The sequence below is a fragment of the Vipera ursinii genome, assembly GCF_947247035.1.
Source record: "Vipera ursinii genome assembly, chromosome: W".
NCBI lineage: Eukaryota > Metazoa > Chordata > Lepidosauria > Squamata > Viperidae > Vipera > Vipera ursinii.
This window is the reverse complement of record NC_139522.1, coordinates 5,861,969-5,888,619: the sequence shown is the minus strand read 5'-3', so window position 1 is coordinate 5,888,619 and position 26,651 is coordinate 5,861,969. Positions and strand designations below refer to the sequence as shown.

General features: G+C 41.3%; 1 protein-coding gene across 2 annotated transcripts in view; it reads right to left on the bottom strand.

Annotated features, from left to right (window-relative positions):
* Positions 1–262: 262 nt before the first annotated feature.
* Positions 263–26,651, bottom strand: part of LOC310648202 (septin-7-like) — a 688,898-nt gene continuing 662,509 nt past the window's right edge. For both annotated transcript variants that reach the window (XM_083375952.1, XM_083375951.1), the window contains 2 exons: positions 5,673–5,812; positions 263–1,261 (listed from right to left, as the gene is read on the bottom strand). In XM_083375952.1, coding sequence (XP_083232078.1) covers positions 1,222–1,261; positions 5,673–5,812 — 180 coding nt within the window. In that variant the 3' untranslated portion in view covers positions 263–1,221. The remainder of the gene's footprint in view (positions 1,262–5,672; positions 5,813–26,651) is intronic.

Sequence of the window (26,651 nt, the reverse complement as noted above, 5' to 3'; positions counted from 1 at the left end):
CTTGTTTTTGTAAAACTCTTTAATAAAAAAAATAATTACTTGGCAATAATCACTTAGTACACTGACTTATATAAAAGTGGATATAGAAAAGATTTACCTAGAGATTTCACAATTGGCTGCAAGGTAGACTGCATTTTCTAGTCAATAGCAGATAAATGCCAGGTAAAATAGTATTTAAAATAATTTCATTTAAATTTAGCAGAAGACTTTTTATTTAAGGATATGGTTTTTCAACTAACATAATCCTTCATACTCAAGTATATTACATCACAACATTGTTTATTATGTGATTTTTTTACAATACAAACAAAAATACAGAAATGCAATATATGAATACAGCTAAATGTAAAATGTTGACTTTTCTCAAAAGGCTATGATTCTCATTTCTAGAAGACTGACTTCACACAGGCAGAAACGGGTTGGTAGTTAAACCACACTGTTTTCTAGAAATGACCTATAAATGCATTTTCCTGCTACTTACCATAAAAATGTAAAAGAAGAATTAAAGGAAAGGTTTTGTTCACTGGTCCCTATCACATGAAAGAAACTACATTCTATTTAGCAGGGCCAATATATGGTAATATATCTAAATTATATGTTATTACAAAAATGAAGCAGTAGTGAAATTAATTGGACTAAAGGAATTATTAATGAGGATAGCATAAATTTAATGAATTCAAAAAAAGGATTGTTATAAAAAGCTTTTAGGTGCCCCATAAGCCTATATGTTTGTCTTTCCATGTCTACTTTTAAAAACAATGGAAGTGTCAAAAATAGTGTCAACTGTGTTAGACTAAATTACATTATAATATATGATACACTGAATTGAACTTTTAATACTAGAAGCATAGTTCATATTATATTATGGCAATGTATCTTTCCTTCCAAAGTCCTTCTATATTGGAATATTCTAAAATCAAATCAAACCACTAGAATATGATTGTACAACTGTAAAATGTTTTTACATTAAAATGATTTGTTCTTTTTTTGTATTTTGTTTAAAGAAACAGTACTTAGAACTGTTTTTCTAAGTTTACAACATCCCAAAAAATTCAAGGCATTCTCAACTGTTATCAAAATCAACACAAACATTTGTCATTCTGTTAAATCCAAACATATGGATACAATTGGTGGAGGATTGGTCAAACAGATCCAAGACACACTGATGTTCAAGGCTGGAATATTGGCAATTAATACATAACTGGTGGTTTGTAAATACATTTAAAATATCTTCCCTTTCTTTTTGTTTTTTTCCAAAGTTCTGGAGGGGGAAAAAAATCAGACAGATATAGTTAGACACAGCATATATCATAATCACTGTTCTCTTCATATTATTATGAGAAATTATATCTAATCAAACTCATTCCTTTACCCTTCCTTCTCACATGAGATTTTTAGATTGTTATGAAACCAGACATTATTGTGCTAACATATTAACATCATGCAATAGAATACACTTTTATTTAAATCTTTAGTACATTATTGATACTTCTGTACAAAATGGAACCTAGAATTGCAATGGCTAATACACCAAATTCAATCAACATGTGTGATGTGATACAGTTTTCCCTGCTAGTTTATAAAGGTACAGACTGTTAAGAATAATAGTTATAAGATAAAAAGGGATGACCATGAATTATATAAATAAGATAGCAAGGAAACATAAAAAGCTATATATGGATAGGTTAAAAATCTTGAATTAGGGAGACAAGTCTTAAGAAAGAATATGTGAGAGCTTCCAGTTTGTGCGTGTGATGCTGGCGGACATGCCGGGAGAAGCTCTCCCCCTGCCGTCCGGTCTTTCCTCCTCGGAGGACCCTGCAAAGGGTTAAAAGTCGCCCTGGAGGGGCGACCACCATAAGGAGGCTATCTCTTTGCGATTGCGGAAGGGCGGCAGCCCTCCGTTTGATCTGGAGTTACTCCTCTGTCCCGTTCCCTGCCAAAAGCCAAAATCACTATCAAGCACAATGAAGCAATCTGGAGGATTTGGGTGAGACCTTACCCTTCTTACTTCCCTAATTACTTTCCTGTGGGACTTTCTTGAAAATCTTTTCCCCCCTTCTTGAAAATTCGGCGACTGTTTACTTGGGGATTTACAACCTTAAAGCCTCAAAAGAAATCAAATGACTAAGCTAAATAACTAAGCAACTTTATCTGTACCTCTAAAATTTTTGGGCCACTAAAAAGTTTTTATTGTCTGTTTTTACGGGGACCTACTACCCTATTTACTACTAAAAATGAATTAATTGGATAAAAGACTTATATTACTCTGTAAAAGGATTGTAGATGCTATTAAGGACATCCTGTGGTGAAACCTGGTATAGCAAGTAAACCTTTTTTTTACTCTGAGACCTGGCTCTAACAGATTTGTCCTTGACATTATCTTTAAAGATAAAAATTGGGAACACCTGGCACTGAAAACAACCTTTAGGAATAGTGGAGGTGGACATTTATTGACTTTTATTAAAATAGCTTCCACTAAAGGCCTATCTGTAAAATATTAAAGAAATGGAAGAATATATCCCACCACTTGACTATAAACTCATACTTGATACAATTTTGGCAATGACTGCAGAAATAAAAGCCAGACTTAAAGACAAATTTGATAGCACAAACTCACCAAATGAGACTCTTACTTCAACTGATGAACTGACAATCCAAAAACGAACAGAGGATGAGGAACTTAACCATAAAACAGGGGACTTTAAAGTACAACAAGTACAATTTACTGAGAGCCTTGAAGCCCAAACTTTGATTTCAACTATAAAACCTACAATTCAACAAGCAACAGAAGCTGAAGAAAGCAATACTAAGATGGAGGATGCCAAAGGCCTTCAAATACAGTATACCAAGACTTCAACCAACCAAACAATAATTACAACACCAGACATGACCTCTTACCTAAGCCAGATGGATTTGAAAGAAGAAGACCAGAGTGAACTAAGAACAACTGCACCACGCCAAACATGGAGATTGGATTTACTGGAACGAAAATTTAATGACTACAAAGGGGTCACTCTCTATGAAAAATTGATAACTGGATGGTCTCCCCGGATTCAAACAATGTGCGTAGGAAGAAAGGGAGACACATTTGAGAAGCTAAAGGCAATGATATGGAAGGCTGCCTGGCACAAAAAGAAAGCTAGAATTAGATTTAAATGAATTTTTCCTCTTTTTCAGTTGTAAGTGTTAGGACTTGCAATAATAAAGATTAAATTTTTCTCTCAACTGTTAAAAGATATAAACTGAGTCTATATTTAGGATCCAGATTTTTAAGGGAATGAAAATTAGCTATAAATAATAAAACATACTTTCTTAACTACAGATGAATGGTAAGCATGACAAATAGCATATGTATGTATTTCAGATATGAGAATTGCTATATAATGAAATAGGTTAGCTATCAGAACATAACTTTGAATTATATTATAGAATTTGCAATGATCTAATAAAAGATATTATTTTAAAAATGGATGAACTACTAAGATGTTAAATAATAGAATATATTTGTTGTAATGATAGAGCTAAAAAAATTTCTTAATGGGCTAAGGGGAATCTTTAAAAGATACACATTGATTTTATACTTAACTTTTAGACCTTTAAAGGAAAGGAAAGTTAGCTATTAGAATTACTTACAGGTGAAACTCGAAAAATTAGAATATCGTGCAAAAGTTCATTTATTTCAGTAATGCAACTTAAAAGGGGAAACTAATATATGAGATAGACTCATTACATGCAAAGTAAGATAGTTCAAGCCGTGATTTGTCATAATTGTGATGATTATGGTGTACAGCTCATGAAAACCTCAAATCCACAATCTCAGAAAATTAGAATATTACATGCAATCAATAAAACAAGGAGTGTACATAGAAAAATATCGGACCTGTGAAAAGTATAAGTATGCATATATACTCAGTACTTGGTTTGGGCCCCTTTTGCAGCAATTACTGCCTCAATGCAGCGTGGCATGGAAGCTATCAGCCTGTGGCACTGCTGAGGTGTTATGGAAGACCAGAATGCTTCAATAGCGGCCTTCAGCTCTTCTGCATTGTTCGGTCTCATGTCTCTCATCTTTCTCTTGGCAATGCCCCATAAATTCTCTATGGGGTTCAGGTCAGGCGAGTTTGCTGGCCAATCAAGCACAAGTAATCCCACGGTCATTGAACCAGCTTTTGGTGCTTTTGGCAGTGTGGGCAGGTGCCAGGTCCTGCTGGAAAATGAAGTCAGCATCCCCATAAAGGTCGTCTGCGGAAGAAAGCATGAAGTGCTCCAAAATCTCCTGGTAGACGGCTGCGTTGACCCTGGACTTAATGAAGCACAGTGGACCAACACCAGCAGATGACATGGCTCCCCAAATCAACACAGACTGTGGAAACTTCACACTGGACTTCAAGCATCTTGCAGTGTGTGCCTCTCCATTCTTCCTCCAGACTCTAGGTCCTTGGTTTCCAAATGAGATGCAAAAGTTGCTCTCATCAGAAAAGAGGACTTTGGACCACTGAGCAACAGACCAGGTCATCTGCTGGTGTTGGTCCACTGTGCTTCATTAAGTCCAGGGTCAACGCAGCCGTCTACCAGGAGATTTTGGAGCACTTCATGCTTCCTTCCACAGACGAGCTTTATATATTAGTTTCTATCTCATATCTTAGTTTCCCCTTTTAAGTTGCATTACTGAAATAAATGAACTTTTGCACGATATTCTAATTTTCCGAGTTTCACCTGTATATTACAGAATTTGGAAGGATACAACAAAAGATATTTTCTCAATAATTAGTGAACTATTAAGATGTTAAATAGAATAAATTTTCATAACATAAGAATGCACTGAAATAAACAATATATGTATTTTAGACAGGATAATTACTATATAATGAAATGGGGAAATGTGGGCTACCTGAAAATTAAGTTTTCTTTTATATATTATAGGCTAGTTCGGAATATCTTATTCCAATTAGGTAAAACGTAAAAACAGGACATGGATATGTATATGTGAAAATATATTGAAAATTGTTTTAATTGATTGTGTTATAATTAGAAATGTGTTATTTTGATTAATTTGACTATGCTATCATAACTAAGGAAATTGGAGAGGGAATTCTTGTTGATGTAACTTGACTTATCTACAAATGACTTTACTATTGTCTACTTTTAACTACCCAACCACTGTATTGCTTCATAAATACCTGGATGTAAAACTAAAAAATCAATAAAACTTGTATTAAAGAAAAGAAAGAATATGTGAGAAGATATGGCTTACTAGAAAAGGGGTGGCAATTTCAGGCATATATAAGAAAAAAGATAGAATTTGAAATGTGAATGAAAAGAGAATGAGAGAAGACGGAGTTTTTAATCAGGAAAAAATCCATCTTTGTTAAGAGTAGTTTTAATCAGATAACTTTATTATTTTTTAAGTTCAAATATATCTACTTCATGAGAGGGTGCAAATATGTTTTAAAAAAAGCACACTTGAATTATGGCCCACATGTATACAATCCTGTGTGTGCCAACCAAAATAAGCACAGACAATTCTTAAGATACATTCCAAGTTTTGGTCAGGCAATTTTGGTCTATGCAAATAGGACTGTAAGCATGTAGAACAAGACACTGCTCTGTGGAATAGATGCTATTTGTATAATTCAAAATCACACCATCAGAAAGACCCAGAAAAGTACCTTGAAGAATTCTGTTGTTCCAAAATGCGTTGTTGACCTTCCCAGATTGCCTTTTCATCTTCAAATTGGTGCCGTTTTTCCTCAAGTTCTTTGTGTTGGGCCTCCAAATTCTTTTTCATTTGCTCATGACGTCGCTGGAGCTAAGGGAAAAAACATATTTTTATGTATGTATGTATGTATTTAACTTTTACGCTATCCATCTCCCCCGCAAGGTGACTCTGGGTGACTTAAAAACAAGAAAAAATCATTAAAATATTAAAACATTAAAAACTACACAGATTAGAATGTTGTAAAAACTGTTCTAAAACCAAAACTAAGCAAGCTATGAGATGGATGGGACAGGGATGAGGTCTTTTTATCCTTTCAGCCACCTCCAGTGATGAGTGCCCCCCTCAGGGCACCTGGCCAATCAGCAAAGCCAGGTTTTAATAACCTTCTGGAAAGCCAAATGGGAGGGGGCAGTTCTCACCTCCGTGGTTAGAATGTTCCATAGGGAAGGGGCCACAGTGGAAAAGGCTCTTCTCCTTGACCCTGCCTGCTTCAATTCCTTAGCAGACAGAATCCGTAGTAGGCCTCTTCCATGGCACAAGTGGGATGGGCTTGTCCCATTGGGGACAGATGGCTCCTCATACACCTTGGACCCATTCCATGTAGGGCTTTAAAGGTAACAACCTATGCCTTGAATTGGATCTGGAAGCAAACTGGTAACCAATGCAGCTTGAGCATTAATGGTGTTATATGCTCAGCCCTAGGAACTCCAAGTACTGTGCACACCACTGCATTCTGTATCAGCTGCAGCTTCTGAATACACTTCAAGAGTAGCTCCATGTACGAATGCATTGTAGTAATCCATCTGAGAGATAACTAGAGCATGAGTGACCATGCGCAGGGCTTCAGGGTCTAGGTAAGGGCACAACTGGTACACAATGTGAAGTTGCCCAAAGGCCCTCCTAGCCACGGCTGCCACCTGCTCTTTGAGCAGGAGTTGTGAGTCCAGGAGAACCCCCAAGTTGCACACTGGATCTGTCTGGGGTATGCAAACTCATCCAGAGTTAATGATGATAAACAACTGGATCCAGTGGTCCCTTGCATCCACAGACACTCCGTTTTGCCTGTGTTCAGTTGAATATGGTTATTCATTTTTGCTTAAGAACGCACTTACTGCAATTTTTAAAATTTTATTACTTTATAGCTTACTTTTCAACAATATGACATGCACCTAAATTTAAGATGACCTCCCTGCTGCCCCAAAGAAACAGAAAAACTGTATAGATTGCCTCATTTACTATATGCTCAGTAAGTTGGGACAGATCCATACTCCACCACAAAAATATTATTTTGAATTGTTGTTCTGCAACAATTGGGGGTGTGGCTTCCCTCCGTGGTGACCAAGTGGGAGGGGCCTGAGTGACCAAGTGGGAGGGGCCTGGCTGAGGGCTCTCATCAGCAAGATCTTCAACCCCCTCAGCAAGGTCTTCAACACCCCCCTCCTCCTCCTCTGAGTCGTCCGACCCAACTGCCGAACCCACAGGCTGACCCTGAATCACAACAGTATCCCAGTATTGCTTTTCCTACTCTTTTATTGACTATGAAGGCTACTCCATTTCTTCTGAGGGATTCTTGCCCGCAGTAGTATACCTGATGGTTATCTGAATTAAATTCACCCATTCCTGTCCATTTTAGTTCGCTGATTCCTAAGATGTCGATGTTCAGTCTTGTCATCTCTTGTTTGACCACGTCCAGCTTTTCTTGATTCATGGATCTTACATTCCAGGTTCCTATGGAGAAAAAATCTTTACAGCATCGGACTTTCCTTTCACCACCAGATACATCCACAGCTGAGCATCCTTTCGGCTTTGGCCCAGTCACTTCATTCTTTCTGGCGCTACTAGTACTAGCCCTCTGCTCTTCCCCAGTAGCATATTGGACGCCTTCCGACCTGAGGGGCTCATCTTCCAGCGTCATATCTTTTTTCCTTTTGGTACTGTCCATGGGGTTTTCATGGCAAAGATACTGGAGTGGGTTGCCATTTCCTTCTCCAGTGGATCACGTTTTTTCAGAACTCTCTGCTATGACCTGTCCGTCTTGGGTGGCCCTGCACAGCATAGCTCATAGCTTCATTGAATTACGCAAGCCCCTTCGCCACGACAAGGCAGTAATTCATGAAGGGGAGTGACTCTATAGATTGTTTCAAATATAAGATTATAGTCAAGCAAGTTTTGTGGCTGATCGTTCTCCATTTTGTAGTAATTATAAATAGTCCTTAGTGGAGGCTATTTTTCAAAAAAAAAATCAGTAAGTGTCCACCTCCACAAGTCTAAGCCAAATTCATCTCCAGCTGTTTCAGGTTTTTATCTTAATGCCAAGTTCGGTCCAAAATGTAAGCAAGCTTGTTTGGTATTCACTTGCTGTAACAGATTTTTCTTTTTTGACTCCTTTTTTAGATTGATAGGTAGAGTAGTCCATTTCTATTAATATAGGAATTTTGGGCCAAAGGTAGAAAGGCAGTAAGTCCAATTATTCAGTATCATGTAGTTCAAGGCTTTTTCTTTTCTCTCCCAATGTAGACAAAGGCCGCTATTAAGGAGGGTGGGGAAAAAAAACCCTTCCCTCTCTCCTTACAAGGGGAAACAAATTTGGAAAGCTTTGACAGGAAGAGTAGTCAATTAGGAAAAGAAGAAGGCAATTCTCACCCAGTTTTCAAGTGTTTTCAAGTGCTGTGTTGTGATTTTGGCTTTGGCAGGAGACGTCTAAACGATGGGCCATGGGAGTGGCCGATCCTTTCTTCTTTGGTTCGGAGAGTAGCTCCAAGCTGACGGGAGGGCCGCCGCCCTTCTACCGCCGACTGGAGAGACCTCTTCCCCGCTCGTCGCCCCTCCAGGGCGACTTTTGACCCCCCTTACAGTGGCCCCCCGATGAAGAAATCCAGGCGTGAGGAACGATTCCATTGCGTGTCTGGCTGTGCCGGGATCTGGAACCAGAAGCCCAGGTCAGACGTTTCTTGTAGTTGGCCACCAGGTTTACACACATCTCAGGAGGGATTTTGTCCCACTCCTCTCTGCAAATCCTCTCAAAGTCATTAAGGTTTCGATGCTGACTTTTGGCACCTCAAACCTTCAGCTCCCTCCACAGGTTTTCTATGGGATTATGGTCTGGAGACTGGCTACGTCACTCCAGAACCTTAATGTGCTTCTTCTTGAGCCACTCCTTTGTTTCCTTGGCCATGTGTTTTAGGTCACTGCCATGCTAGAATACCCATCCACGACCCATTTTCAATGCCCTGGCTGAGGGAAGAAGGTTCTCACCCAAGATTTGATGGTACATGGCCCCGACCATCATCCCTTTGATGTCCTGTCCCCTTAGCAGAAAAACACCCCAAAGCATAATGTTTCCACCTCCATGTTTGACGGTGGAGATGGTGTTCTTGGGGTCATAGGCAGCATTCCTCCTCCTCCTCCAAACACAGCAAGTTGAGCTGATGCAAAAGAGCTCTATTTTGGTCTCATCTGACCACAACACTTTCACCCAGTTCTCCTCTGAATCATTCAGATGTTCATTGGCAAACTTCAGACGGGCCTGTACATGTGCTTTCTTGAGCAGGGGGACCTTGCAGGCACTGCAGAATTTCAGTCCTTCACAGCGTAGTGTGTTACCAATTGTTTTCTGGGTGACTATGGTCCCAGCTGCCTTGAGATCTTGACAAGATCCTCCCGTGTAGTTCTGGGCTGATTCCTCATCGTTCTCATGATCACTGAAACTCCACGAGGTGAGATCTTGTATGGAGCCCAAGACCAAGGGAGATTGACAGTTATTTTGTGTTTCTTCCATTTGCGAATAATCGCACCAACTGTTGTCACCTTGTCACCAAGCTGCTTGGCGATAGTCTTGTACCCCATTCCAGCCTTTTGTAGGTCTACAATTTTGTCCCACTCTAATGGCAGAAAGTGAAGAAGAACTAAAGAGCCTCTTGTTGCGGGTGAAGAAGGAGAGTGCAAAACTTGGGTTGAAACTTAACATTAAGAAAACCAAGATCATGGCATCCGGCCCTCTCAATTCCTGGAAAATAGATGGGGAAGAAATGGAGGTAGTGACAGATTTTATTTTCCTGGGCTCCAAGATCACCGCAGATGGGGACTGTAGCCAAGAAATTAAAAGACACTTGCTCCTGGGGAGGAAAGCCATGGCAAATCTAGACAGCACACTAAAAAGCAGAGACATCACCCTGTCAACAAAAGTGCGTATAGTCAAGGCTATGGTCTTCCCAGTTGCAATGTATGGCAGTGAAAGTTGGACCATAAGAAAGGCTGAGCACCAAAGAATTGAGGCCTTTGAACTCTGGTGCTGGAGAAGACTCCTGCGAGTCCCTTGGACTGCAAGGCGATCAAACCGGTCAGTCCTAGAGGAGATCAATCCTGACTGCTCTTTAGAAGGCCAGATCCTGAAGCTAAAACTCAAATACTTTGGCCACCTAATGAGAAGGAAGGACTCACTGGAGAAGAGCCTAATGCTGGGAAAGATCGAGGGCAATAGAAGAAGGGGACGACAGAGAATGAGGTGGCTGGATGGAGTCACTGAAGCAGTAGGCATGAGCTTAAATGGACTCCAGAAGATGGTAGAGGACAGGAAGGCCTGGAGGAATGTTGTCCATAGGGTCGCGATGGGTCGGACACGACTTCGCAGCTAACAACAACAACAACAATTTTGTCCCTGACATCCTTGGACAGCTCTTTGGTCTTGGCCATGGTGGAGAGTTTGGAATCTGATTGATTGATAGCATCTGTGGACAGGTGTCTTTTATACAGGTAACAAGTTGAAATTAGGAGCACTCCCTCTCAGCTCGTTACCTGTATAGAAGACACCTGGGAGCCAGAACTCTTGCTGATTGATAGGGGATCAAATACTTATTTCACTCATTGAAATGCAAATCAATTTATAACTTTTTTGAAATGTGTTTTTCTGGATTTTTTTCTTGTTATTCTCTCACTGTTAAAATAAACCTATAATGAAAATTATAGACTGATCATTTCTTTGTCAGTGGGCAAACATACAAAATCAGCAGGCAATCAAATATTTTTTCCCCCTCACTGTATGTGCGTTTAGTATCTCAAACCTAAAGTAGTGTAGAAAATATGCACGTACTCCCGAACATCCTTTCAGTGATATAGGATAATAACATTTTTAAAATGGCACTCAAAGAATGCGACCACTTTAAATGATATTTCTCAAAATTCTCTTTTTACACCCTTCCTACCCTCATTCAAATTATGGGAAAGGGTCACCTGTCTCCATTTCTTTCCTTCACTCTAAGCTTACCTGCTGAGGTGTGACAGCAAGCAATTTCTTTCTGCACTCCTGAGGATTAAAATGCTCAACTGATATAATTGATCTAATTCCACACCTTAACAATCTTTTCTTTCAACTGCCCCCAACGTTGCTGCTGTGGGACACTGATACACACTCCCTTATACATGACATCTCACATACAGAATATTACCAAGTTATGGGATTTTTTTTTCTCCCCAAGATAAGCAAAGGTGAGGGTCAGGGCTGAGGATATGTATGGGCAGCATTTTCTAAAAACATAGTGGCTCAGCTTGATTGAAAATCCTTCATTTTGCTATAGGGCTGGTATCTTAAGTTTTCTATTTTTCTTAATGGAAGTATTCACAGGAAAATATTCAGTATGATAAATATTTAAGAGGGAGTAGTGTCATCAAATTTAACAGTCCAAAAAGGGTCTGGGGCAGTATTTTAAAAGGATAAAACAGCTAGCAAATAAAGTATACAGGTAGTCCTCGATTTACAACCATTTGTTCAGTGACCATTCAAAATTACAACAGCACTGAAAAAAGTGAGCTATGACCAGAAGAAATGTGCAGGGAAACAAAGAAGTTCGTGGAACTTTTGAGGCTTTCCCTCCTTATGGAGGGTGTCAATGATGGTTTTCTGCACAACTGTCAGGTCAGCAGTCTTCCCCATGATTATGATTCCTACTGAACCAGACTGAGAGACCATTTAAAGGCTCAGGAACCCTTTGCAGGTGTTATGGCTTAATTAGCTGATTAGAGTGGGACACTTTGAGCCTAGAATATGGCACCTTTTCACAATATTCTAATTTTCTGAGATTGTGGATTTGGGGTTTTCATGAGCTGTAAGCCATAATCATCACAATTATGACAAATCACGGCTTGAACTATCTTGCTTTGCATGTAATGAGCCTATCTCATATATTAGTTTCCCCTTTTAAGTTGCATTACTGAAATAAATGAACTTTTGCACGGTATTCTAATTTTTCGAGTTTCACCTGTACTTTTTCAGTAATATGCATGTTTTCATATACATGTTTCCTTTACATGTATGCATGTTATTTATATAACAGTTAAGGAACTGTCAATATGCACAATCTCCCATTTCCACAGAAATATAAAGGTAAAGGTAAAGGTTCCCCCGCACATGCGTGCTAGTCGTTTCCAACTCTAGGGGCCGGTGCTCATCTCCGTTTCAAAGCCGAAGAGCCAGCGCTTGTCCGAGGACGTCTCCGTGGTCATGTGGCCGGCATGACTAGACGCCAAAGGCGCACGGAACGCTGTTACCTTCCCACCGTAGTGGTCCCTATTTTTCTACTTGCATTTTTACGTGCTTTCGAACTGCTAGGTTGGCAGAAGCTGGGACGAGTAACAGGCGCTCACTCTGCTACGCGGCACTCGGGATTCAACCCGCCAAACTGCCGATCTTCTGATCGACAAGCTCAGCGTCCTAACCCACTGAGCCACCGCGTCCCTTTTTCCACAGAAATAATGAAAGGTAAATATCTATGGAGATTCTAGTCAACCAGGTCATGGTTGTCACAAATGTGCTGTCAGACCCTCAATGAATTTAATCCATTTCATTTAGTTCATTTCACTTGCGTGTGCATTTCATTTTCGGGTACTACCATTGTGTTGGGACAGTGGGGGGGGGGAGATTCTGTGGGCTCTGAGATGTATTTCCTTTGCTTTGATCTATCTACTTTGAAGTGACCTTCCCTGGGTGTGAAAGGTGGGAGCAATGTGCCTGCAGCTATCTGCCTTATTGCCATTCAGATGAGACAGGACCACAGAGGAACTGAAACCTTGAGAACTGCATTTTATTGCTCTGGTTCCCATAAAAACTTCACACCTATGGATTGGCTAAAATCAAACCTGATGGTTGGACACTGGGGAGGGGTTTGAACAGGGAGTTTTAATGTGACATTTTGCATGGGAAGACTTTAGATCTTGCCTTGCTCTACTGCTATCACTAACTCTCAATAAAATTTCCTGTTAAAACAATGCCAGTTTCAAGAGTTCTGCTTTCTTGGGAGCACTAGTTGAGGCAGGTCCTTACAAGTGCTTTTTCAGGGCACAACATAGAAGAACAAACCCATCAGGACAAGATTCAGCAGTCCATCTGCATTTGAAAGACAAAGGTCAGTCTTTGAAGACAGCAAATCCACAGAGAGGACCACTGGTTTGAAAGAGGGGTCAAAGACACCATCTACATTAAGACTGAACAGCCCTCTCTCAACAGATGGGGAGGGATACGACACCACCTATCTCCTGTTTACAATACAGTCCTTTCAGCAGTTCCAAGAAGGTCCCACACCCATTTACACTATTCAGGTGACCCTGAGGGCACAAATAAACCTCCAAGTGGCCTCAACAACTCTCAGAAAGAGGGCTAATGACCACATGACTGCAAGGAATATAAATCCTTCCATTCTCCACCATTCAATCAGAACTGAAGAAGCTTCTTGGATGAGAAGCAAAATGTCTTCAAGGAAAAACAAAGTCCAGTTGCCTTTTGAAAAAGCACCTTAGGGACAATGAAAGGTAAAAATATCATTACTTAGCCTAAAAACAAAAAAAACCACAGTACATGATATTATATATACCTGAAAAGAAGGAAAGATTTTCCCCAAATAATTACCTATGACTGGATGATAAGGGTTGTCTAATGATGCTATTGCTTCAGGGTGGAAGGGGACGAGCATGCTAACTGTACTCTTTTCCTGCTGCCCTTCTTTTGTATAGGATGGGATTCTGCAATAAATGGCTTCTACTGTCCTTGGGATTTTCCTTGTGAATGGAGTCTCAGAAAAATGAGGATCTTCAACTGATGAAGCAACCCTAGTCATGTGAATGTGGTGGAGAATGAGAGGTGCAAAGTAACATGCTGACTGAACTGGATTAGGTGCTATAGCAGTGAGAGATAGCAGCCCCCCCCCAAAAAAAATCTGAAATTCAGTTTAGCACACTAATTTTCCATTTTATACTTCTAGAATCATCACCCACTTCCACCAAAATAGACTGTTTCTTGAAAACCCATGCTGTACAACCTCTGTGCCTTGCTCCTTGGAAAAATGACAAACCATCTGTATTGTAAGAGGTCATAGGATAGAGAAATCTTGCCTGTATTTATCAGAGACATCCTGCATATACAGGTGAAACTTGAAAAATTAGAATTGAAAACTAATATATGAGATAGACTCATTACATGCAAAGCAAGATAGTTCAAGCCGTGATTTGTCATAATTGTGATGATTATGGCGTACAGCTCATGAAAACCCCAAATCCACAATCTCAGAAAATTAGAATATTACATGCAATCAATAAAACAAGGAGTGTACATAGAACAATATCGGACCTCTGAAAAGTATAAGCATGCATATGTAGTTGAAGTAGAAAAAATTGACAGAGACCAGGCCAAGCTCTTCAATGTAGGAAATTTATTTGCGCAGGTTCAAACTGCACTCAGCATGAAAGAGTCTGAACCCCGAAAGGTCCAAAGCAGCATACATTTATACAGTTACATTCATCTGGTATTCATACGTCATAGTATAGGCGTTACATAGGGAGGAATAATATATGGTAATGTAGATAACTGTTCTGTACCAGCCTGCTACCGGCCCTGCAGAAAAGGCAACCCCTTTACAAACGGCAAGAGGCTGGAATTACGTCTGCCAAATTTATTACTACAAAAACAAACAAGACACGAACCAAGATACAGGAGCTTTGAAACACTATCCGAGCGGTTGCTTTCAGCAAACCAGCCCTCCCCACACATTCCCCTTATAAAGAGTTCAGGGCGTGGCTTCTCTCTGCCTCCTTCCGAGAAGCCCCATTGCCTTCCTCTGTTTACTCCTACTTGACTGCCTCCTGCGTCGGGCATCCTTGAACAGGGCCAGCTGTGGGTCATCTTCATCCACACTGTCAGGCTCACACAGCTGGGTCTCCATGGTGACCAAGTGGGAGGGGCCTGCCTGAGGGCTATCATCAGCAAGATCTTCAACCCCCTCAGCAAGGTCTTCAACACCCCCCTCCTCCTCTGAGTCGTCCGACCCAACTGCCGAACCCACAGGCTGACCCTGAATCACAACAATAACATCATATGGAGAAGTGAAATATGCTTAGTGTGGATAAACAACAGAAAAAGGAGTTTTCAGCAAAAAGAGTTTACATGTGATATATGGTTGCCTCAGAGGAAGACAACAGGATGCATATGTCTGGGTCAAGATAAAAATACTAATGGCTGAGCACAGTTGTTGGCTGACAAGGAGAGGGAAGTAGGACATGGGTCAGAGGCTTAGGCCTTAAGAGCTCTGTTGTAGCCTGAACCAAAGTTTCATACCTTCAGGCCTTCTGTCCAATCTTTGGGTAAAAATGTTACACCTGAGTTGGTACCTTAGTTTGCACTACCTCATATTCCCCCCTTTGTGGCCCTTCTGAATCTACCAGAAGGGCCACATATTCGCCACCCTGTTTGTCAAGCTGTTCCTTGTGAAAGTCCCACATCACCATTACCTGTGCGATGGCCCTTCGTTCTGCTAATAAGGACAATCTATTGGAAATTGCTTTAATAAAGATAGGCAAAATACAAGGAATCAACACACATCCTGCAGCTATCAGTCCTATGCAAGCCACAATTGCTTGTAACCCTGGAAGTTTGGGAAACCATCCACTGAAAATCTTTTGGAAATTAAAACCCTTCCAGGTTTGATCTGCATTGTGTGTTAGTTGCCTCATTTCAGAGGTTAATTGTTTGATTATTTGTCCAGTTTTATCAATTTGAAGACAATAATTTGAAAGATTGAATTTTCCACACACTCCACCTTCTTTTGCTAATAGGTAATCCAAAGCCAATCAGTTTTGATAGACAGCTGTCCGGATTTTATCAGTAGTTTCAGCTAACAAGTTTAAGGCATTATCTAGGTCTGCAACCCGCGGCTTCGGAGCCGCATGCGGCTCTTTCAGCCGTCTCCTGCAGCTCCCAGTCCTCTGCCATGTGCAGTCCAAAAAAAAGAGTGGGACTAAAAAAGTTTAACCAATCAATTCAAATATGCAGGGTAGGTGCATATCTCGCCTTGGCTCCACTCTTCAGTCAAACCCTGTTCTGCACATGCGCGCATGTACACACATGCGCACACATTTTTTGCGGCTCCCAGTTTTTCCTTTTGTGAGGGAACCGGTTCCAAGTGGCTCTTTCACTGTTTCAGGTTGCTGACCCCTGATCTAGGCATTGCCCTGCCAAATCCACAACAGCCTGCAGCCTAATTATTGGTGTTCTGTAACCATCCTCCGATAGATACAAAACACAAGTTCTAGGCCTCACTGAGGGATCATTTTTATGCATTCATATCCTGAAAATACTGGGATACTACACTCCAAAATTAGAGGAGGGGGTGTTCCATTGTATGGGGCTTTTGCACACATTCCCTTTCTGTACACATAACCCACATACTTACAAGCTTCAAAAGTGGCTGGTTGCCTGGCTTGACAAGCATCCTTAGCAATTCTATCAAATGCCTGTGGATACTGACAGGGATGTGGTAAACTGTAATTCCAATATTCAGGATTAAAACTAAGTGGATGATTTCCATTACAATTTCCAATGCCTACAAGAAATGATTGAACAATCTGAACTGTTTCCTTTCGCTTACTCCAAAGTCAATAATTGTAAATACAAACATTGTTACATGTGGTACAACACAATACACCCATAGCAGAAATAAACTTTTCTCCATTTTTCTCCCCTGCGTAGAAAGTCAGCTTCCAGAGTGACTTAGCAAGGGTTCTTCACTACTGTGCGTAGAAGAACCTATTGCCGGTAAGGTTCTAGCAGAGTAGCCTTTTAGTGAATATACTAAAGTTTCTTAAATAAGTCCAATTTCACTAACAAATCCTATATCATTTTCGTTTAAACATTAACTTTGTAGGAGCCACTGGATCTTTAAACATCACCCATTCAGGTTCATCTGCTGCTTTGACCCTTGTCCAGTGGATCCAAGATTTGGATCCTGCAATCATTACAGCAAGAGGAGAAAACATAATAACAACATACAGTCCTTTCCATCTGCCTTCTGATTGTTCCCGCTTCCAATGTTTCACCCAGACTTTGTCTCCAGGTTTAAAAGGAAACGTTAACTTTGTTTCTAATTTAGGAGGGGTTTGCTTAGTCACATAATTGCGAAGCTTTTCAACCTGCTTTATTTAGGTCTTGTACCATCTCCATGTTCCATACTCCCCCCTTCATTTTAACAGAGTGGGAGGACGGCTAAACATCAACTCAAACAGGGACAATCTGTATTGTCTTCATGGTGCACACCTCACAGAATACAGTGCTAAGAGCAAAACATCAGGCCACTTTTCCTTTAAAGTGCGATTTATTCGTTCCGCCTTAACCCCCGCCTGCCGCATCAACTCTCCCAATGCAACTTTGTATCTATGTACAAAGGGACTATAGGTCAAGATTGAAAGCTCTTCTTTGTTCTCCTCCCCACTGAAAATGTTCAAAATCACCCCTCTTTGTAGCTGTATAAAGCAGAGCTGCAAACAGTGCAAAATTAGGTATCCAGATTCTGCAAAAAGTAGCCAGCCCCAAAAACCTCACAGCTGCCACCTGTTTACTGGCTCAGCAATGGCTAGAATCGCTTGCTTCCTTTCCTGTCCTAGGGCTCTCTGACCATGCTCAATATTGTATCCCAAATAACTTACTTTCTGCTGTACCAACTGTGCTTTCTTTTTGGACACCTGATAACCACATTTTAATAACAGATGCAAAAGAGTTCTCGTATTAACCCAACACAATTCCTGTTTTGCCTGTAACCAATACATCATCTATGTACTATAAAACTATATCCCCAGGTTGTCGGGGTACATAATGCTGCAAGTCTTTTTCTAGGGCAGTACCAAATAAGGTGAGTGAATTCTTAAACCCCTGGGGAAGCCAAGTCCATGTGTATTGCCTCTTCTGATCTGACCCCAGGCTTTCCCACTCAAACGCAAACAATGGCTGACTAACCTTGTGGATTGGGATCATGAAAAAGACATCCTTTAAGTTATTACTGAGAATCACCTAGCAGTCGGCGGAATCAAGCTAAAATGGGAGTGTTCCAAGGTGACTGAACAGGCACCAAAATCCCTGCTTTAAGATATTTTTGAATGCTTTCATATATCGCAGCGGTGGCTTCATTAGAGCATGGGTGCTGACGAATATGAATTGGCGTCGCTAAAGGCTTCACCTCCATTAGGGAGGGGATCACCTGCTGCCAGCATCAACTTCCCTCCGCCCTGTGCGTTCCCACAGAGAGGGCCTCCTCAGGGTGCCACCGGTCAGAGAATGTCGTCTGGTGGCCCCCAGGGGGAGGTCCTTCTCTGTGGGCGCCCCGGATTTATGGAATCGGTTGCCGGTTGAGCTCCAGATGGCGCCCGACCTTCACTCCTTCCGGCGCGATCTGAAGACTTATTTGTTCGAACAAGCCGGCCTGGCCTGATGGGGGATGGGTTGGGATTTTATTGTTGTTGTAAATATATTTACCTACTGTTTTAGCTTGGGCATTTTGTTTAATTCTTTTTAACTTTTGTAATTTTGTACTTTTATATGTTTGCCCTGTTCACCGCCCTGAGTCCTTCGGGAGAAGGGCGGTATACAAATAAAATTATTATTATTATTATTATTATTATTATTATTATTATTATTATTATTATTATTATTATTATTATTATTATTATTATTATTATTATTTGCAAATCCGGGAGGGTTATTTTCTGCCCATATTCCTACAACTTCAAATTCCCTCCATTTCTTCTCAGTGTTTCCCTAGTTACCATGAGTATCCACATTGCTTTATTCAACTTCCGTCTCCCATCTGGCAACATTCACTTCACACTTTCTTCTACTGCCTATTTTTCTCTCTTTCCATATTTCTTATTGTACATTCTTGTTCCTTCAACATTCTAAGATGTGTTTTAAGGCATACAGTGCACGCGTTTGTGCTGACCCCATTAATAGCAGTAATGCATTTAATTCACAAGTGTGTGCAAACCAACTTAAAAGCAACTTTCCTGTTTCCTCCTTCTATTATCCATTCCTTCATTGCCCTTCTGTCACTCTGGCCCAACTTCTGTCTTTTTTTTTTACACGAGCCAACTGTTTTTTACACGAGCCAACTGTTAATAGCCCTTAGCTATTAATCAGTCCTCTACATTTCTCTTCTCCAAAAGTATTGAAGTCTCCATAAGCATATTCTCCTTTTCCCTTATTAACAACTTCAGCACTTGCTGAACGGCATAAAATCCACAGGTTAGTGCTGACCAAGGGAGGGAAATTCTCCCAACTTCCACCCACATTTTCTTCCTCCCCATCTACTATCACACCTTCATTATGTCCTGTTTTTTGTCTTTTTGTTTTCCCAACTACTTTGCTATGAACAAGTGGTTACCTCTTTTCGTCTTTCTGATTCAAAATTGTTGTTGTTGTTAGTTGCAAAGTCGTGTCCGACCCATCGCGACCCTATGGACAACGTTCCTCCAGGCTTTCCTGTCCTCTACCATCTTCTGGAGTCCATTTAAAATTAACCACACTTAATAAAAAATGCTAACCACCAAGACTTCCTCAAACGTCAATTTTAGACAAAAATACTACTGGCTGCCTCTTTTTCCCACTTCTGGGTCAAAACCTCCTCCAAGCCATTTCTTTGACTACATTTACAAACAAATTACCTAGTGAAAAGCCAACAAAGGAGCGCTCACCAAACTCTGTTAAAGCTCCTTTTCTAACAGTTTTCAATACAATTTTTTTAATCAAACAGCATAGCTCATATATATATAATCCCCAAAATTTTCTCAACTCCTTTGTTTTAAATAAGGGTTGAATTACAATTTCTTCAATTCTTTTAGGTATTATTTTCTATCAGTGTGTCCCACACACAGGCATAAAAACATTAAAAAATAAAATGACAACAACAAAAAGCAACTCCAGAAAAATAAATAAAATAAACAAGATTAATAAGATATTCTGAGTTACTGAAATAGTTTTGTATCAAATTCTAATACCAACTATTCGCTCTTAATATAAATTTAGTCAAATTCCAATTTAATCAGATTCCATTCAGATGAAAACAAATTTCCATTAAGTAGGTTAAGACATTAAATTTCACATGCATCCCAACTTCCTCAAACCAGAATTCTACACCGGAAAAAAATAGTTAAAAAGATTAGACCCCCCTTTTCCTTTCTGTCTCTCTCGCTCTTAAAGCAACACAATTAGCAAGGGTGAGGAGACAGAAAAAGAATTACACAAAAATCTCACCACTAACAAAATAGTTTTCTCTTCTTCACATACATTTCTATGAATTCTCTCACACATCTTCCATGAAACTTTTCATGCAAATGCTTATATTGTTTTTTCACTTTTTAATAAACAAACAAAAGAAATTCTGCAGTTTACTGCTTCTTTCACAGTCTGTGGTAGGGGTGAAACTCTCTCTCACCCACAGAGGATTAGCATATCCATACATTCACTTCCATTCAAACTGCTTGCATAAACAATTTCACATACAGATATTTCATTTCATACTTTCTTCTGACAAATCAATAACTGATATTATAATTACAAGGAGCTGTTCAGAAGCCAATGAGCTCCCTTGTTTGTTGGTTGTTGTTTCTTCTTTTTTTAATAATAAGGCCTTTTTATTTTATTATTAGACACAACACAGACACACAGACAAGACACTACCTCCACACTCCTCTAACAAAAATGGACTATATATTGTCTGGGATCCATCAGGCACATAAATTTCTTTTATTAACCTATATGGTTAGTACTTGACATAGCCAATTTTTAAAAACTTCGATATTTTGAACAAAATGCTCCAGTGCTTTTAATAGGATTTCTTGGTGAGTTCCTTGGGCTCCTATCCCTTGAACTTGATTAGTGTCATTATCAACATCTGCGGGTTGAACTGGACTCACCACTGGCTGCTGGACTGGAACCACTGGTGGTGGGACTTGAGGCACAGGGTGATACACAGGGACATGGGGGAGGGGCATTCAGGAATATAGAGAAACTCATGTTGGATCTGAGTCCCATTAAACAGACATGTTACTGGCGTCAGGACCTGTCTTCCCAATACTTGTCCTGACACCCCTTGGACCTGTATTTTATGTGGTCCAGGCGCAGATACTGGACTATTTACAACAGATCGCCCAGCTCCTGTGTCTACCAAAAACGTTGTCTGATGACCCCCAACACTCATTGTAACCAAGAGCTCAGGGGGGGTCTTCTCCAAGCCTGGTCCCCGTCAGTCAGTCCAACTTTTTCCTGCCAATCCAATTCCTTCAATGTCACGCACACTGTCTCTTCCCCCTCCATTCCCTTGATTTCCTCTTGCCCCTCGTCCCCTGTAGGGGAACCTGGGAGGCATTATCCTAACAGACCTGCCTCACCCTAACCCAGGTCTTCCCCTCCAGCCTTGTCCTCGCATCCCTCACCTCGGGCATTTTCTTTCTTTTTGACTTTTCTTGCTTCCTCCAATAATTCACTGGTATTCTTCCCCAAAGCACCTTCCAACCTCCACAACTTCTTTCTAATATCATCATAACTTTGTGCTATGCACCTCTCATTCAACAGTCACACATTGTCAATCGATCTTCGCAAAAACCCTTCTGGACTTTCATCTGCTCCCTGAGTCAGTCAGTTTGTCTTAAGGGAGCCAAAAACTCACGCTTTGCAGCTGCTGCCTCAGCTGCAGCTGACCTTGTTGTCACTCCTACCGAAACATCTACCCCAGCTACTAACTCCTCCTCCCTTTCATCCTCCTCACCTTCACTTGGTTCACCACTTTCAGCTACTGAGTTCTCCTCCTCATCCTCGGGAGCCATCGGCACTTTTCCTTTAAACTTTCTTCTCACTACAGGCTGTGCCTCTCCAGACGCTGCAGCCGCAGCTGCTGGTGGAGGCAAAGGGGGTGGTTGAGGCACACAGGGAGGGGGTCTGAGAATCACTTCCTCTTCTTCAACTAACACTTCTTTCTTAGCATCTGACACTTTAGTTTCAGATATTTTTTTTTATTGAAAAGTTTTAAAATACAGTTTTCCTTTAAAAAAACCCCCTTCCCCCTCCCTCCTCCCCTCCCTACCTCCCCCCTATCTCCCCCCCTCCCCCTCTCCCTCCTCCCTCCCCTGCCTCCCCACCCTACTTCCCCTCCTCCCCCCCTCCCCCCCCGACTTCCCAGAGCAAAATACAAGGTATATATCTAAAAAGCAATCATAAACAATCATATACTAACAATTATAAACTCTAAAATCCATCACTCTCTAGCTTATATAGAGTAAACCAATCCTTAATAATACTAAATATGTATAAAGAACTAAAATAAAAAAAACTAGCGTCATTCCCATCTATGTTCTTCCACAATTCACTATTTCCTAAACAAATTCTCATTTACACATCACAAGCACCTATCCCTATTAACCTCTCTAGCCAAAATAGGCTATAATAGATAGTTCTTACACAAATTAACCCACATTAACCCACAAAACTTTCTACCTCTTCCTCTGTAGTAAATTGTCCATTAATTCCAAATTGAAGATTCTGTTACCATACATATCATCCCAAAACTCTTAAAAACACAACTACCACTTGACTGTAAGTATGTTGTGGAAGTTCCATAGATTTCTACTAGTCTTATTTTTTTATCTTTTTTGAGCGTTTTAAGGCAGCACGCGTCACCCTCTGTTCTCTAGGATCATCCAAAAGAGTTGCAGCTTGATCTCCTCCTGTACCATTCTCGTCTATCTGTCCATCTTCATCCTCTTGATGTTCTCCTTCTCCAGATCCCTCCGCAGCTTCCAAAAGTGTTGATGGGGTTGCTTTTAAGACATTGTTGTAAAAATCCTGCGCTTGCTTCACAGTACCCAAACAGTACCTTTTGCCTTCATACATGAAGCTCAACCCAGCTGGGATCTCCCATCTGAACCTTATATCTCTTTGCTTGAGCTCTTGCACAAGAAATATAAAGTCCTTCCTTCTCTTTAAAATCTTTGGAGGAATTTCTTTTAGAACCAAAACTTCTTGACCAGCAATCACAACTTTAGTATCATAGGCAGCTTGTATAACTTCATCTCTAATTTCCCTTTTTACAAAATAAACCACCACATCTCTAGGCAACTTTCTCTGTTTAGCAATCCACGAGTTCACACGAAACACTTTGTCCATGCCTTGTTTTATTTCAGATGCTGGATGGTTCAATACCACCTCAAAAGCCTCAGAAACCAGCTGCTTTAAATCTTCCTTAATATTCTCTTTTAGGCCTCTAATTCTAACGGCAAACTGCATCTGGTAAAATTGAGCCAGACTCAGTTCGCTATCCATTTTGTCTTTTAAATCTTCAATTTCCAATACTTTTGCTTCTAATATAGCATTCTTTTGAGTCAGATCTTCCACTTTGTCATCCAGCACCTCCACACATTTAGCTACTTTATGCACTGAGGACAAAATGTCTACCTTCATCTCTCTGAATTTCTGTTCCATCCTTTCTTCCATTCTCTGCTCCAATTTCTCCAATTTCTCCTCCATCTGTACAAATTTAACACCCATTGACTCCAAAATTAACTGGGTATGTTTTTCAAGGTCCTTCGATGTCAATACATCGGGAGAATGCAACGCCTGCAGTAATGATTGTTGTTGCACCGGAGAATTTCCAGCACTCCGAAAAGTTCTAGGGGGAGGTTTAGCCGCCATCTTTTACTTACAATTGTGACGCACTTTCACTTTAAGTTTTAAGCAAAGTCCATCAAGCTCGAGAGTAAAATAAAATAATCCTCTTCATCTCTTCATCTTTCCCTCTTGTACTGCTCTGCCTGCTCTTTTCCTTTCATAGTCTCTCCTTCAAGCAGGGATGGTCGCAGACGCCTGGCTCTGCTCCATGAAGTCCGGAGCAGAGACGCTAGCCAGCTGGGAGCAGCCCAGGCTACGGGGGAGTTCAATCCTTCAGCCGCCCAAGCTCCAAGCTCAGGCGGCCCCGGAGAACTCGACCCCTACCTGGGGGCTCACCCCCTCCTCTTCTCCCGAGGAGGGGGCTTCAAATTCGCCCGAACAGCTGATCGGCGCTGTTTCGGGCGAAAAATCACACAGCTGAGCCGCGGGCAGCCCGGGAAGGCTGTCTCCGGCGCCACGGAGCCACCGGAAGCCCAGTTTCAGATATTTTTATATCCTTAAACCATTTAGACACAACCCTCAACTTCTTTCCCATAGGTCTGGCAACACAAAGACGAACCATTCCTGCCTGACACTGTAACAAATCATCACTTCTCTCATCCAATGCATTCACCCACTGGTCAATGTATGGAAATTGGTCACCATATTTCTTATCATCCCCAGCTAGGATTCCCCATAATGCATCCACAGTCTCACATCTAAAAGAACCTTGTGGAGGCCAGCCTGTCCCTAAAGTGGGCCATACTTGTTCACACAGAAATTTCAATTTAATCCTATTCCCCTTTGGATATTTAGGATCACTAAAATAATCATCAAATCCTTTTAACATGCATGGCAACAGTGTGTTGGGCACACTCTGATGCCCCCCCCCATACTAATACACTGCCACTGACCTACGGTGCCGGACGTTCCAACGGTCACCAATAGGAATTGCAATGGCTTAACCTCCCACACAACCTAACACGGACTGCTTTAGGGACGACGTTGTCCTGAGTCCAGGAGGGTGATCAGTCCCCCTCTTCTGTCTTCAAATGAGACAGGCACACCAGAGTTTAACAAATACTTGCCTGAAACGCGTTGTCCACTTCCCCGTCCTGGCCAGGAATTGTTCAGACCACCGTTCCTACACTGCAGGGTTCTTGGACTCGATCAGAGCACCGTCGGTACCAAAGAGTTGTCACTGCTGTCTCCTGGAGGCTGGATCCCCCGTGGCGCCTGGAGAATGTTCAGGAGTGACTGCCCGATGGGCCCGAGGGGTTGAACGGCCCTCAGCAAAATATTGCCTTGACCTATAGTCCCATCTGGGTCGCCATTTGAAGTAGGAAAAATTGACAGAGACCAGGCCAAGCTCTTCAATGTAGGAAGTTTATTTGCGCAGGTTCAAACTGCACTCAGCATGAAAGAGTCTGAACCCCGAAAGGTCCAAAGCAGCATACATTTATACAGCTACATTCATCTGGTATTCATACGTCATAGTATAGGCGTTACATAGGGAGGAATAATATATGGTAATGTAGATAACATCATATGGAGAAGTGAAATATGCTTAGTGTGGATAAACAAAAGAAAAAGGAGTTTTCAGCAAAAAGAGTTTACATGTGATATATGGTTGCCTCAGAGGAAGCCAACAGGATGCATATGTCTGGGTCAAGATAAAAATACTAACGGCTGAGCACTGTTGTTGGCTGACAAGGAAAGGGAAGTAGGACATGGGTCAGAGGCTTAGGCCTTAAGAGCTCTGTTGTAGCATGAACCAAAGTTTCATACCTTCAGGCCTTCTGTCCAATCTTTGGGTAAAAATGTTACACCTGACTTGGTACCTTAGTTTGCACTACCTCATATTCAGTACTTGGTTTGGGCCCCTTTTGCAGCAATTACTGCCTCAATGCGGCGTGGCATGGAAGCTATCAGTTTGTGGCACTGCTGAGGTGTTATGGAAGACCAGGATGCTTCAATAGCAGCCTTCAGCTCTTCTGCATTGTTCGGTCTCATGTCTCTCATCTTTGTCTTGGCAATACCCCATAGATTCTCTATGGGGTTCAGGTCAGGCGGGTTTGCTGGCCAATCAAGCACAGTAATCCCACGGTCATTGAACCAGCTTTTGGTGCTTTTGGCAGTGTGGGCAGGTGCCAGATCCTGCTGGAAAATGAAGTCAGCATCCCCATAAAGCTCATTTGCGGAAGGAAGCATGAAGTGCTCCAAAATCTCCTGGTAGACGGCTGCGTTGACCCTGGACTTAATTTATTTTTTATTTTAATTCCATTTATATCCTGCCCTTCTCCGAAGACTCAGGGCGGCTTACAAGCTTAGCAGTAGCCTTCATTCTATGTATATGCCTGCTTATTAGGGCTTTCACACACCCCAAACGGCATTATTACAAAGTCAGCTTAATTGCCCCCAACAATCTGGGTCCTCATTTTACCTACCTCGGAAGGATGGAAGGCTGAGTCAACCTTGAGCCTGGTCGGACTCGAACCTGCACTAATTGCAGGCAGCTGGTGTTACTTAAGGAGGCATTAGCCCACTGCACCAACACCAGCAGATGACATGGCTCCCCAAATCAACACAGACTGTGGAAACTTCACACTGGACTTCAAGCATCTTGCATTGTGTTCCTCTCCATTCTTCCTCCAGACTCTGGGTCCTTGGTTTCCAAATGAGATGCAAAAGTTGCTCTCATCAGAAAAGAGGACTTTGGACCACTGAGCAACAGACCAGGTCTGTTTTTCTTTAGCCCAGGTAAGATGCTTCTGACATTGTTTGTTGTTCAAGAGCGGCTTGACAAGAGGAATACGACATTTGAAGCCCATGTCCAGGATCCGTCTGTGTGTGGTAGCTCTTGATGCACTGATTCCAGCCTCAGTTCACTCCTTGTGAAAGTCCCCTACACTTTTGAATGGCCTTTTCCTGACAATCCTCTCCAGGCTGCGGTCATCCCTGCTGCTTGTGCACCTTTTTCTTCCA